This window comes from Chaetodon trifascialis, chromosome 2 (genome assembly GCF_039877785.1).
Source record: "Chaetodon trifascialis isolate fChaTrf1 chromosome 2, fChaTrf1.hap1, whole genome shotgun sequence".
In the NCBI taxonomy this organism is placed as follows: domain Eukaryota; kingdom Metazoa; phylum Chordata; class Actinopteri; order Chaetodontiformes; family Chaetodontidae; genus Chaetodon; species Chaetodon trifascialis.
The window spans coordinates 12,966,878-12,982,293 of record NC_092057.1 but is presented as its reverse complement, the minus strand read 5'-3'; the positions used below and the strand labels follow the sequence as shown (position 1 = coordinate 12,982,293).

At 42.8% G+C, this 15,416-nt stretch overlaps 1 protein-coding gene across 3 annotated transcripts in view; it reads right to left on the bottom strand.

Moving 5' to 3' along the window:
• The window catches only part of dlc1 (DLC1 Rho GTPase activating protein), a 77,215-nt gene that overhangs the window by 22,542 nt on the left and 39,257 nt on the right, over nt 1-15,416 (bottom strand). Inside the window, exon 1 of one of the 3 annotated variants that reach the window (XM_070971187.1) lies at nt 810-1,113. The exons of the other annotated variants lie outside the window; for them this stretch is intronic. Within the exon in view, the coding sequence (XP_070827288.1) occupies nt 810-822 (13 nt within the window). The 5' untranslated portion in view covers nt 823-1,113. Of the gene's footprint in view, nt 1-809; nt 1,114-15,416 lie in introns of those variants that run through there. 3 annotated transcript variants of the gene reach the window in all.

The following is a 15,416-nucleotide window of genomic DNA, read 5'->3' as shown; positions in this document are numbered from 1 at the left end:
CTGAGGCAGCTGATAAGGAGCCATGTGTTGGAACAAACAGTTTAAACAGTTGAGACAAAGAGCCAAAGCCCACAAATCCTGTTGAGCCTGCCAGCACGGGGCTGATTTTATACAGCCACACAACACATCCCCGCAAATTTCCCCCCATTAGCAAAAGGTCGGCAGTCAGGCAAAAGGCGCAGGGAGTTAAACAACCTGGAGGCACTGAGATGGTAGAAATATCGCAGGTGATACGATACCTCGCTATAATCTTAAAACACACTAAATAAGACGTACTCCAGTTCACGACCCTGTTTCCAAAACACGGATCTAAGTTTCATCCAATTCAAAACGCCGCGTGTGCGCCGATCACTCATTTCTAGAGTGTGCGTAAAAGTGGAGATTACCAACAAAGATTTGTATCAGCTCAGAAAAGCAGATTCCATAGGGTCGTGCGTAATGCGCGACAACCTCTAGGTAAACCAAACGGGCGAGTTGTGACCAGGAGAGAGGACACTGGGGACGCGGAGTTATGCGCAAAGCGCGGACATTTCTTATCTGACAGCCCGCAGCGTTGCGCCTAAAAGACAACTTTAAAAGTGTTTTACTTGAAGTTAAAAATCAAGCAAACATGCAGAGTCTTAAATACTGAAATAAAGTAAATAAGAAGCACATTGTAGACTACTGATTGTGCCTACAAGTAAGCTCCATTTCTCCTGGATCAACAGGAAACCGCTTGACTGTATGGACACATTTTGACTTCAAACAGAAAACCATCAAAAGCAACTCATTTCCAAACACTTAAAGTAATGGCTATAAAACTGACTTACGTGTTAATATCATTTTCTAATGTGAAGGTCGCGACCAGCCTCAGCATAAAACCAAACTCCCGGCTGCGCCCCGGCGGGCTACGACTGTCCGGTCAGGTCCGCTCCACTGTTACAGCGAAGCCCGCATGATAAATCCAGCGTAAAGAAAACTCAAACTACAAAGTCGGAGGCAAATGTCCTCCGACCGTTGCGCAGGACAGTAAATCCATGGTTATAATTTGTTTTGGCTGCGATAAAACAGAATTCCACAATCTTCAAATCCTTCCAACGCTGTGGGTCCCTGACTGAAGCGCTCCGCAGCCGGAATGTGAATGGAGAGTGGAGTGATTCAAGCTTTTGGAATGGGCAGCTCTGCCCTGGCTCCACCCCCACCCCGCTCCGCTGCTCCCCAGCTGATGGAGAGCTGGAGGCGCACAGATCCCCTCAGAGCAACTTCAACAGATGATGGCGTGAAGGGATGGGTTTATAATAACTAACTGTGAGACCAAAACGGCTGCTTTGATTTTCAATCTGAACACCATCAACTTCATGTTTTTATTTGTAAGGCTACAAATTTAATGAACGGATTTTGGATGTTCCTCAAAAATGCTTAATCGAAAGTGATTACCTGGGCTCCCCTCTGTTCATTTGAGCTCCTGCCTCGTCTGAGCCTCACCCACCTCCCCTTACAGGCTGCAGTTTTCTCTGGAGGTTGGTACCCAATTTGCATATCATTAATAAACACTGGAGACAACTGAGAGAGGATCTTTTGTGACGCGAGATTAGTCTGAAAGGCGTAAGTCGCGCAGTGAAAAGGGAGCTGCTGCAGGTATGGTAATGACCTTTGGTGGAGCCTCTGCCCACAGCGCGCCTGACGCACGTACACCACGTCAGGTTGACTCCACAATAACAACACTTTCAGTCCTGACTGCAGGGCACATTTTAGGATGTCATAATGATGTAAACGCGTTGGTGGTGCTACACTTTCGAAGCATCAAAAAAAGAAAGTCAATGTAATTACTGTAAACAGTAATTACTATAACAATGAATCTAAATCAGGATTCTTTGATAGCCTGAGAATATACAGGCCTAGTTTGTTCCAGGCCCCCCAAACAGAACATGTATTTTTGAGGTTTATTTAGGTATTTTAAAAGAATTATTTTAGTATTTTGATGCTGAAATTGTTCAGATTTACATGGATTTGTGTCCTTGTGTGGGGAAGGATCACACATGACTCCTTTTCAAAGCAGCCAGTTCAGTTTTCCAGTCTTCCCCCTCTGCTCCTCAGTCCTCTGGGACTTTTCATCCAGTTTTCCAAGAACTCCTGCACTACGTCAGCGTTTGGCATCAGCCGGCTCTCTGTTATTGCCATGGTGACACGCAGGCAGGCGCTGAGATGGTGTGAAAAGCGAAAGCCAGACTAGTCACCATGTGGCAGGGAAATACATGTAATCCCAAACTTGGACTGTGAGGGAGGGGGGGAAGGATGATGCAGAAAATCCTGGCAAACTGTGCAGTCTGCTGTTGGCTGCCACACTGGTCCCAGCTGACAGAGGAGTCACAAGTGATTCACCCTGAAAAGATCGTGCCAGCTAATAAAGTGAGCAAAAACATGATTCTGTGCAGCACTGGTGTTCAGAGGGGTGGGTGGGAGTCAATTGAAGTTTTTGGTGTACTAAACTAAATATGTAAGCCTCAAAAATCCATCAAATTTTCATATATATCTGCATAATGCATCAGTGTTTCATGTTCTGTTTAGGAGGCCTGAGAAGCTCAAGTCTTTCTTTTTTTTAAATGAATAAAAAAAACATATTTAACATTGTCTTATCACCTTGATACTTCATGACATTTTCTAATCTTATGAGAATAGCTCATAAACATGATTTTGAACTGACAACATGTTTCATTCCACAACAGAAGATGACGCATTACTTCTGTTTGGGGTCTCAGAGACTCTGGCTGTAAAACCCGAATGAATGCAATGGATTTTCATACGCTTTATATCTGTAATTGGTGTTGACAGTACTTTTTATGCAGCACTACACCTTCCAAATCCCAAATAAGTGTATTTGGATATCTCTTATTGTTTTCCAGTTTAATAACAGTTTGTTCAACAGAAGAGAAGAGACAGAAGAGAGTTAGACCTCTTGAGTGCTTAATTGACTCCAAACATACTTCACAATGTAGGATTACATACTGTAAATTTATTTGTCTCTGGGTGACTTCAGGGGAAAAAAACTTTATACAACGACACACATATATACATGTATATTTTGTGCAACAGCAATGATTTATAGCAGTTTCCATATTTTGTTGGTTCTGTATTTGAAGCGAAGACCTGGTGCACATACAGCATTGGGGTCTGTGGGAACCCAAACAGAAGTAAAGCCAGTATCAACAAAACCTGAGGGTTAATAGAGGCAGTGTCACAACAGCTTAGATCTGAAAATGGTTTGATTTATAAAATCAAATGAAAGTGTGAGTAAACACTTTGAATCTGGCAAAGCATTCGGTATCAGCTTTTGATACTTGATGCTGGAGGCACATTTTGGTACTCAAACAGTATCGAGGTTTGCTACCCATAAGCATATTCATCTAAAGAATAAGTATTCTGTCAACTGATCAGCACTGATATCATTGTATAAATATCAAATAATACGTCAACAGAAAAAAAAAAACAGATCTCATGAGCTGAAAAATTGAGGAGGACCTCTTTTGTTTTTTATCCTTAATCTGTAACCTGACGGGAGGGAGAAAGATAATTATGGTCTGTTAGTGTGTGTGAGAGAAAGAGAGAGAGCGAGAGAGAAAGCAAAGAGAGGAAGGAGAGATGAAGAGAGATTACCAAACAAGGCCAAATCCCTGAGCCACAAAACCCGACCACCCAGAGGCTGCACCCAAAACCCCAACCCAAAGCTACCCTCGGCTGAGATGGGTCAACAACCCTGCGCAGGATCGAGGGGGTACGCGCTCAAGTTGTTTTGCGGTGATAAATACGCAACAATGCCAGCGATTGTTGATGAATGTGTGTGGTAAAGTGAGAGAGATCAGACAAGCAGACTGCCGCTGCTGCCAGTCGCTCTGGGGCAAATGAGTGTGTCTCTTTAGAGCGTCTACAATTTTCATTCATCAAAGCTCGTCAGAGTCAGGCGCTTGTTTGGCTTATGATTCAGATACAGATCAAATACACACCAGTATAATGAGGGCTTTGGACAAAAGAGAGGAAATGAGGAGATGCATCAGTGTAACAGCAGGCAGACACATGGGATTAAGCCTGCATTAAATGCAACTTTTCCTCAGAAAGGGAATACAAATAAACACTTTTACCTTTCAGGCATCTTAAAAAGGAATATTATATTATGAAGGAAGTTTGATTATCTCATGACTCATCTGTAGTTGTTCTAAATTATCAGTTCTATTTTGAGACAAAAAAAGGCCAGGTGTTACAAAACAAAACAAACCACAAATATTTGATTTGAATAAAATTGGCTGTATGCCCATCAACTTGGGTCCGACGGCCCATTATTCCAATTTTCTTCCCAACTGTATTCCACCAAGATCCCCCCCCCCGCCCCTACTCTGCCCATGGCATTTCATTCTAACTAATCTAATAACCCTAACCAAGCAACACACACTAGCTGTTCAGATGAACACTGGGCAAGTCTTTTCAGACATTTTTTTTGGACAATTGGAGATTTGGAATAATGGGCCGTCAGGACAATGTGCAGTCCCCTCAACCTGTTGCTGCTGGGCTGATGGGTGAAGCTACTGTTGTAGGTTGTAAACTTTATAGTGTCACCTCTGACCCTAAGACGCAGAGGGAGGGGCTGGATGAGGAAAACAGAAAGTGCACATGAAAAATAAGAAAAAGAAAGACTTTTAAGCAAGACTTGTGAAACGGAGACCGAAAGAAGTAAAGAGAAAACAGAAAAGTGAGAGACAGATGAAAGAGTTTTCCCCACCATGAAGAGCCCACCTCTGGGCTCGCCTCGGGGTTTACGCTCCCCTCTTCTGCCATTCTTAACCCCAAACGTCGGGGCCAGGTGAGGGTCAGCAGACGGATGTGTCAGACCAACACACACGCAAACACCCAAGGCCGTGTCAACAAAGACTCAAAAAAGAGATAACCAAATAATGGTCCTGTAAAGGTCATAGCGGCCATCCTGAATTAGAGAGAACGTGTGTGTGTGTGTGTGTGTGTGTGTGTGTGTGTGTGTGTGTGTGTGTGTGTGTGTGTAAATGTCTGAACTGATTTATTTATTTTTTTGTGGCCATAAAGATGCCTGTCACAGCCAATACCTAGGTCATAAAATAATAAGTTAGGGACATGTATGTATATCACAACGCTACATATTTATCACAACACTGTGTGTGTGTATGTGCGCTAATGTGTGATTATATATGATGAAGAAGCAAGGTACCACCACTGTCTTTGAAACATGAGTGTGTCCTCTGCCTTTCACTGATGCTGTTTGAGATAATTAGTTTAACTGATGTGAGTGCATGTCTATGTGTGTGTGTGTGTGTGTGTGTGTGTGAGAGGGGGGGTGGGGGGGGGGGTGACTGAGACACAGGAGGGAGGGGAATAATCTTTTCATAACAGGAATCTCCAGAAATAGCTCATCCATGGTCGAAGGGATCAGTCTAATAAGACACTGATTAGAGAAAGAGAGAGAGAGAGAGAGAGAGAGAGAGAGAGAGAGAGAGAGAGAGAGAGAGAGAGAGCTCACATGCTTCCATGCACACAATGGCAAGGAGGAAGTGCAGGGAGGCAGAGGCTTGGGCCAGCACACACACAAACACACACACACACAAACAAAGGAAGTGTGAAGCAGACAGCGGACCAAATGCCTCGCCGACACCCTCTCCGGGCTTTGATGGACTGACCACGATCACAATAGAGACAGGAGGCTGACTGACACACACACACACACACACACACACACACACCTACGCAAACAATGGATCGGTGTTGCACGACCATGCATTTTTCATCCAGGTGGTGGGATTCAAAAACACAAAAAGTTTACGTTGGATCATCCATTTATCAGTGATTTAGGTGTCAACCACAGCAGTAAGGATCTGTTTAGATTATGGCACGAGTACAAAAGAACATTAAAGCAGGAAAAATGAACCATTGCAGGAAGGGTTTGAAGATCTGCACTGCGCAGGGATGATGGCTTTTTAAGTGATCGAGACCTGTGTGTGGTTTTTGTCTGTACCGTAAGTCCACTTGCACATGCGCATTAGTTTAACCTGTGCACAGGTTTTCATGTTGTAAACAAAATAAACAGCATCAACTTTCAGGTAGCTTCAGGTTCAAGGTACGTGCTAGTTACACTGCTTGGATAGAATCTTCATTTTTTCTTAGAAAACAAGAGTACAGATGGTATAGGTGCCACGTGTGCACTTCTGCAAGGTATGTCAAGTAGTCTCACTGTCCATCAAACACACGAATACCCAGATACTCACACACATACACCTTGTATGCATGCACACTGGCTCGTTGGCATTTTACGACACAATCAGAGTGTCAGAGACTTGATCGCCAACTAAAGTCTGCAACACTGTCCATGTCCTCTTGCCTTCTCCTGGAAGTTTATAGTTATAGTATACTTTTTAATGCCAACAATGAGAGTGAGTAAAACTAATAGTGGGAAGTATCTGCTGGGTACATTTATTTTACTCAGTTCACTGTAAATCTCGGAGCACAGCTGACATCTTAAAGGAGTTAAATCACTGCTTCCCTGTAAAGCACTACCATATGTGGCTTCTGCTCTCATCCTTGCATTTTGGACAACGGCAGAGAGAATTATTGGCCAACACTAATGTGTAAATGGTAAAGCAAACAGTGTGTAAGTTAACACCTACACACACAGATGTACAGTTAAAACACAGAAACACACACATGTTAAATACACGTGTGTCCAAGGTCTTTTAGATCCTCAGTGGTCTTTCAGTCTTCAGAGCACTGTTCAACTGTTTGACATTTTAACACCTGTGATCAAACAGAAACCTGAGAGCTCTTGATATCACCGTCTCTATACTGAACACAACATGTGGTAGTGGTGGCAGACACACTGTAGTTTATCATATTAATCCAGTACATCACATCTTAAAGACATTTTTCTGAAGGGGAATCCACTGATCAGCAGCCATCTCTAATGTGCTGATCAAGATAAAAAAAGACTAAAACACACACACACACACACACACACACACACACACACACACACACACACACACACACACACACACACACACACACACACACACACACACTGCTCCAGATCACTGCTCATATTTTTCCTATTAGTCATGCCTGGGGAAAGCAGATTAGTGATGGTTTGCTGTAGGGAGAGAGAGAGAGAGAGAGAGAGAGAGAGAGAGAGAGGGAGGAAGAGCAGAACCAGACGGCAATTGTTAAAGGTTTTGGTAGAAGACAGAAAAGAAAAAGGCAACATTAAAAGAGGATAAAAAAAAATAAAAACAGAGTAAAACAGGTTGGGAGAAGTGTCATACATGTCCAATAAAGGAGATTGCAGAAAAAACTAGCAGGTAGGAGACTTAGATTGAGAGGGCACACAGCAAACAATAGCAACGTTACAGGTAAAATGCCAAATAAGTGGAAATCTCTATTCCAACTTCAAAATGCTGTAGAACTTGTGTTCCGCCACCACTAAGACTCAAAAACATTTCATGGTAAAGTGCAGATGTTACTGGTCTAAAGTGAATGAAACAAGGTGATTTATTGCTACAGGCTCGAACGCTGGACAAATCGCATTTCAACACATAAAGAGTTACTGTGTGTGTGACTGCATTTTGTAAGAATTACAAGGGGTGGAGGTCTGCTTGGGAAACCAAGAGAATACTTTGGGAGTGGTTAATGATGCCAACCATATGGCCATGAAGTGAACACGAGTGCCGTAATGCCTGGAAGTTTCGAGAATTCCTATTCCAAACCAAGAGAGGTCTAATAATCACTGTTTGGACTGATTCTGTGCTCCACAGTGCCTGGTTTTCCAAACGGAACACTGTGGCTCATCAACTTCATCAGAATAATTAAGACAAGATCAGGTCACATTTATCCTACATGACTTTAATGTTCACAAAACACCAACAAAGATGCAGGACAGTTCAAATTTCTTGGTCCCATGTATAATATCTAAAGGACATCTACTTTTTTAAGCCAATATGGACAAGAAATCCTGAAAGTGCTGAGGAAAAATGGAAATTTGAACATCTCTGCTGGTGAAGCTCATGTGATACAGTGTGATCGAAGGCTTCAGCCCACACCTGGCAAAAAGACCGTGAGGTAAGATTGTTTCATCAATGACATCTCCCCTACTCATGTGCATCCCTATGGACTCTAGTGTCTGATATAACTTCATTAAAGCGATGACAAGTTTCAAATAGTTTTTCTTGGGCAAAAATGTACTGACAGCAGCTGTGAAGAATGTAATGTCTGGTGATATCATCTGACATCATGATGAATTGTTCTGGGTAAAGGCGGAGCTGGCATACGACTGGAGGAGCTGGCATGGGCGTCAAATGTATGCCAACTACCTTTCAGCAGCAATGAATCATGGGGGCCTTGGGTGTAAGATTTAAGCTGCAATGAGATGCCGAGCCCTGCAGCAACACTGTGGAGGGTTTAAGTGTGTAGTAATGAGGAACAAGGTGGGCGTGGATGGATGTTGGACGTGCCAAGGAGATGGGAGAGATTTGACATCAGGGTGAAAAAATTAGTGCAGATGTGTATGTTTTTGTGGATGCAGGCCAGTCTTTTCAAAGTGAGTGATGTGTTATTATCTTTTAAATATATGCCTCCATGTGCACGCCCATACTGAGGTGTCCAATAACACCTTTGACAATAGAAAGTGCAGAACTCTCTTCCCTTTTCTATTTTCTTTCCTGTTTTGGATTCCTGTCATGGAGTCTCAGAGTTGTGTGGAGTGAAGACCAAATTTCAAAGTACCATATGTCCATTCTCTCTCTCTGTGCAGAATCAGTCAGTGAGTAACGCAGGAAGTTCATGCTTGAGTCTTCCCTGCAGTGACCCGTGACCTCCTCTGAACCCTGACCTCCGGTGAGCCACGTGACAAACCATGCACACATCTAGGCTGTCATGACAAACACAAACCAGGTTCAGCTGGGAGATTATCACTGATCCACGGGCTCTTTTGCAAAAGTGCATCCGAGCAGGCTGTGCTTTCAATGATTCCTTCCAGCTCCCAACTTCGTGCAGCTCCTGTGTCTTGTGTTATTTTACAGAAGATAAGATGAGAGAGTGCTACTGCAGATCAAAGAGGGATAGGGATAAAATACAGACACACTGTGGCTATCCTAAACCAAAAATATGACAAGTGCCTAAAATCAATTTCTCATCTTGTCTTCATTGCACAAAACCTTGATCAGACTACCAGTGATTGGAAATAACTGTGTTTTGACACTACATGAGCCAGGATGAAAAACCTAGTCACTTAAAATCTACTTGTGACAATGTAAAACATGTTTTCTTGATTTGTTCAATACATTCGATTTCTGATTCATTGCTGGTAAATTTTATCAAACATTTCTGGATATGGGCTGCACGGTGGCGCAGCAGGTAGTGCGCGTGCCTCACAGCAAGAAGGTCGCAGGTTCGATTCCCGATTCCCGGGTCGGGCCTTTCTGTGTGAAGTTTGCATGTTCTTCCCGTGCATGCGTGGGTTCTCTCCGGGCACTCCGGCTTCCTCCCACAGACCTAAAACATGCTCATTAGGTTGACTGGTGACTCTAAATTGCCCCTAGGTGTGAGTGGGAGTGTCAATGGTGTGTGTCTGTGCCCTGCGATCGGCCGCCTCTTGCCTGTTGACAGGCGAGATACGTAGGCTCCGGCCCCCCCCGCGACCCCGAAAGGGATAAGCGGCATAGAAAATGGATGGATGGATTTCTGTTGAACAAAACAGGATACATTTGGTAACTGTGGCTCATGTTATTCATAATTATTCCATTTATTTGACTATTAGTGTGACGTGTCTGTGGCAATCTCACAGTTAGCATTTAATGCAAAGGTTGGCCCATGACACACTTCGCTAGGTTATATACCTCACAAAATAAGAGAAATATAGTGTCACTTAAATACTTTCAATGACTGCTGGTCATCTCTTCTTCCAGGTAAAACACTTGAGATCAAAGTACTTTTTTTGTCTCTCATTTTTCTTTCTGTGCAAGTAATTTTCTTCCCTTCAGCTCCAGGCTGACAAATTACAGCAGGAAGGCGACCATCAGCCAGAGGATATTAACTAATTTCTCATCTGACAACCTTGACCTACTAAACCAGAGATGGACATGAGACTGAGGAGACAAATGCCTCGCACATGCAGGAATTAGATTTAGGCTTGAAATAGGTTTTTGTGTGTGGCTGAGCAAAGCGAGGTATATACCCAAGTTTATCTGCATGCTTGACATATTTTAAAGGTAGGCTTCTGTAAGCACTGACCAACAAGGCAGGTTTTTGATATGATTATGAAGAGCCTTACTTCAGTTGGAAAATTGAAATGTTTGTCTTTATGCATACGCAGGTGACCCAAATCCACTGTGCAGGAATCTAAGGAATCTGGTGTATTTAGCCAAATATAAATAAACCAAAGGAAGTCAGTGTATGTGTTGAGCTGTGTAAGGAGAAGGCAGCACCCCTGCAGGTATGCAGTGGAGTGAAACTTGTTATAAATGGACTCTGACACGTTTCTTTTTCTTAAAAAGAGAAAATGTGAAAACTGGGACTCAGGTCTGTGCATTTAAAGGGTCAAATTAAATGACTGACTAGCTGTTTGAAGTATTTATTAGTTCTGAGAAATTATTCTGTTTTTCACCTTCAGTTTAGTTCAGCGAGTTTCCTTCTTAAGCATCAATGATAATAGCATAAGTGCTGAAATGCTAAATGTCTGAGTCTTACTCTCTCTGGTCACTCAAAAACATCTTAACACTTTATGTGACTCGCCCTGATGCCCTGAACCCTCATTCACCCATTCTGTCACTGTGTCCTACACATAAACATATAGACGTTTATTTACTTTTGGAGCTAATGGACAGCACTGATGTGTTTGAGGGTGGGACCTCTGGGTGATGAACAGGAGCCGCAGTCAGACCTGCGACTCCCCCCTCATCCCTCTGTTCCTCATCGGTCCCTGGGGAAGATAGCTCAACCCCTGAGCAACTGGGGGGACTAATACTGTCCAGCTGGAGGTTGGCAGCAGAGACAGAACCTCCATATGCCCAACAGATTGGGCTCTGGCTCTCATGCTGACCCTTATCTGTTTACCCAGCCCCCCCTCCCATCTTTCTGAGAAAGAAGGAACAGGAGTGGACAGGAAACTTAAAACAGAAACGAGCAGAAATACAGGAAATTCTCATGGTTTAGCGGTTCAAATCCACAGGACAGATGCATGAGAATAAAATATTGTGTTCTTGATAGATAGAATGAACAGCAATGGACCAGACCTCCATGGTGTTAAAGTGCACTGGTAGCAGCTGTGATAATTTGAGGCTGTCTGCTTAAGTAGGGGCTAGCTGAGGCTTGATGACAAGTTGGAAAAGACTGACCGACCAACTGACATTTCCATCCTCGGATATGCACCACAAGCATGGCTAAAAATGTGTTTACATTTTTTAAAATGACTAATCCATGCTGAGATAGATTGGGATATGGATTGGACTTAAGCTTTCTTTAGTTGTCAAAGTAGCAATTGCTGATTCTATGGTGACAAAAAGGAGGGCATTTAAAGAAACAGTTCAAATTTCTTGATCCCATGTATCATATCTAAAAGATACTGCAACAAATGGCACAAAGCGAAGGAAAAAGGGAGGGAAAACACTGTTAAATTACAAAAATGTTAGTATCTGCATTCACAGTCAAGTCACATGACGCTCATGCAAGTCACGAACAACTGTAAATTTTACAATGACCTCTGTGTTCTCAGACGACAACACGGTCTTTCTACTTGTGAAGAGATGATATTGCAACAGAGATCAAACCATGTCGATGTCTGAAGAAAAAATGTTTCAGCCCTTAAAAACCATAAAAAAAAACAAGACAAAATCCCCCTTTGTATACTTGCTTTTAGTGTTATTGGCTTTAAGGCAATGAGGCAAGCACAGGACAAGCAAATAAAGAGAAGCGGCTGCCGTGTTACTGTGTTCTGGCTTTATTCACCCGAAGGTTTTGAACTCGATCCTCAAAACTGTCACGCTCATGAGGCTTCAGACAGACAGGCTTTTCTAGCTCACGTTTCAGTGTGCACATACTGGTAAGAGCCACTCAAGTGGTTCACATGACAGCTATGTTGACCCTGCAGAAAGACAAGTGAGGAGGAAAAAAAAAAAAACTCAACTTGTTTACCATTCATTATGTTTCAGGTGAAAGCTATTTGAGAAAGAAACAGATGCACACACAGGAATCTGTTATTCAGAACATTATGGACCTGCTGCTTTGCTTTCCAACCAATGGATGAAAAACATTGGGTTTGATGGACTAGACGGCAGCTTTGTGACCTGTCAGGGCATTTTAGCGAAAGAAATGCTGGACGAACATTATGTTCGCTGACCCTGACCTCAGCCACACACGTGCACACAAAAGACATTAAGTTGTCAAAGTGTCACCTACTCAACATGCTCATGCTAAGTGCTCCGGTGTTGTATTAATACCAGCTGTAAGGAGTTAAACTGAAGGTTGGCCTGGACGCGGAGGGTGACAACACTCAGCCTGTGGCCTTGTGTTCACCCATTCATGGTGGCAAAGGGGTTATGATCCCTAAGTGACTACAAGGTGAAAGGTCACCTAGAACAACTCTTGATCAGACGGAGAAAAGGGCATTAAGTGGGCGTCTCAAGACAGTCTAAAGAGAGATTATGTTGAAACTTCTTGGAGGTCTCTGTTGGGATAAGCAGTTCAAGTCACAAAATCAAGATTGGCCCTATCAGCACTGGACCAGACACTCATCTCATGACTCTTTAAAATAGGAAATAAACATCTTAGCTACCTCAAAAGTTGCCACAGAAACAGATTCATGCGTATACAGCAGTATGATCAACTTGATGCAATTTGGTGGTGGTCTAGAACACAACATGTGATGGATCACAATGTTGTCCTGACAAGCTTTTCCTTTGAGATTCTTCGTAAAGGCGTTTAAAAGGATCAGCAGGGGCCCGAAGGCATCCATAACTCCTTCCTCAGAAGCTCACCAGAACAGTGGACACATTTTTCTTGGCCCTTTAACCAAATTCGTACTTACAGATGATCAGACTATTCTCTGACGGACTCGCATTTCGGTAACTATCTCATCTAATTGCCAGCAAAGGTTTTGTCCACAGTATTTACAACAGTCTCTATCAGATCTACCAAATGCCTGGAGGACAGTGAGGTTAAAGGGGTCGCTTTGGAAATGGTCCTCTTAGCCTTGCTGCTTTTGTCTGTAATATGGTCTCAACTGTCAGGAATCTTCAAGCGCTGCCTAACACAATGACAAATGCAGAGTGGAAAGTATAAGGAGATGGAAAAAGGAAAATGTCTTTGCCCGAGGACACAGGGCGGCTGTCAGCCACCTCATAAATAAAAATACCAGTCACTTTCCAGTGCAGAGAAAATAAGGAGTCAAGAACCAGGTCAGACAGGAGATGGACGTGGTCTGATAGCTGATTGCAAAGCAGGATTCCAGAAACCCATCTGTAATCACTTCTTCCCAATTTTTTTGGCACATCCACTCACTCTTCATATCTCGCTTACCCACAGTCCCATTTCCATCTGCATATAGCCAATGTTTATCATCCCATTTTTAGCCAGGCTAGCAGCATGGTTCTTGAGACGGTAATGTCAGTCTATCTGTTGGCAACCCAAAAGTTGGATATATTGCCATGAAATTATGAAGAATTACAGCTCCCAGAGGATGAATCCTGACTGACGTCACCATCAGGTCAACATTTCAATTAGTCCAGAACTTTGGTTTAAGACCAAACACCTGCACAACTAATGATTTTCCCACCAGACTCAGCACTTTATCGTTAGTACTGTAATATAAAAAGGTAGCATGTTAGCATGCTGACATTGGCATTTAGCTCAAAGCATCACTGTGCTTAAGCAGAGTCTCATAGAGCTGCTACCATGGCTGTAGACTCTTGTCTTGTTATTGAGCACTGCACTACAATTCAAACTATAGTACCTGTGCGGTGCTGGGAACAATAACAATATGTGAGGAGAGGTCTAGGCATGCAGCCACATCCCTGACTGCACAAATACACAAAAGCATTTCACTGATGTGGCAACTTCTGTATTTGCACTCTCAGGATGAGTGGTAGAAAACATATTAGTATGAGTCCTATTGTCCTTTATCTAAATTGTTTTCAGTCATTAGTGTTGTTATTAAGAGTTTTAAGACTGGACTTCAAATACTTTTACTTTACTGGAAAACATGATCCTTTGATTAAGACTGCATTCAAGCCCAACTGTCTGTGTAAGTTATATTTTCCAGCTTCTGCGACTCGTGCAATCTTGTGATCTGCACTGGAAACAAAGACATCTATTCTGAGGATGAGATAAAAATCTCCATTAATATTTTGAATCAGCTGTGCAGATAAGTTAAGACTGCTGTGTGGAATTTCACTTGTCTGTGCTTGGGGAAAACTTGTGTGTACGTGCTCCCATTAAATGAAACTGTTTTGCTTAAATGTAGCTGAAAGGACGATTGGATGATGACACTCACAGGGTGTCTTGTGTGATGACACGTGAGAATATGGGTCAGTGTGTCACTGGGATGACACCCTGACCTATGATCACATGTAAGTAGATTTCATTTCATGCGAAGGCTGCGGGTGTCACACTGCCCTGTCAATATAATTAGCCATCCTTGTTTGGTTCCTGGAATTCTCATATTTTGGCAGTTGAGCTCGTTGTCACCTGACTGATAGACAGACACACAGCGAGGGACATCTGGTAGTGTTTATGAATCACATGGCACTATTTTAAATTGAGAGAATTAGAATTTCGTATTCCTTATTATTACTCGATCTGTAAGATAATCTCATGACTGCAACTTGCATGAAAATCTTGTTTTTCTATTTTCTCATTTGGCAAGATTTAATTTCCATATTGAGACTGGTATCATTCCGTAGCATTAGCACTTGCTCTATTTTCTAAATCAGAAGACTCCATCATGACTCATTGCTCCAAAATTGTAAGAGAATGTCCCCAATCAATGGCATTTGAAGGGTCAAAAATACCAACAAGAGCATCAGGATTAGCTCAAAATCCCCTGTGGACTGAGTAAATTAAAGATGGCTAACCCACTGAGACCTTGTCGAGCCGCAAAAAGCAGCAGACTCACAGGAAATGAAGGCCCACTGGAGAGTAAACAAACAACATACCATGAGATCAGGCACCCCAAGAGGCAGTTAAGTCACCAGAGATGAGACCATTTTAATGGGGCACTAAAACTTGTTGTAAGTACCCATCTGGAATGGATTCTTGTGGAATGTGGCTGTTTTACAACTAATGACCAGTGACGAGTCGTCACGCCATCATCTTCTGCTTGTCTCACATCACCAGTCTTGCTAGACACTGCATCACGAGCATATCAGGTACTGAAACTCTGA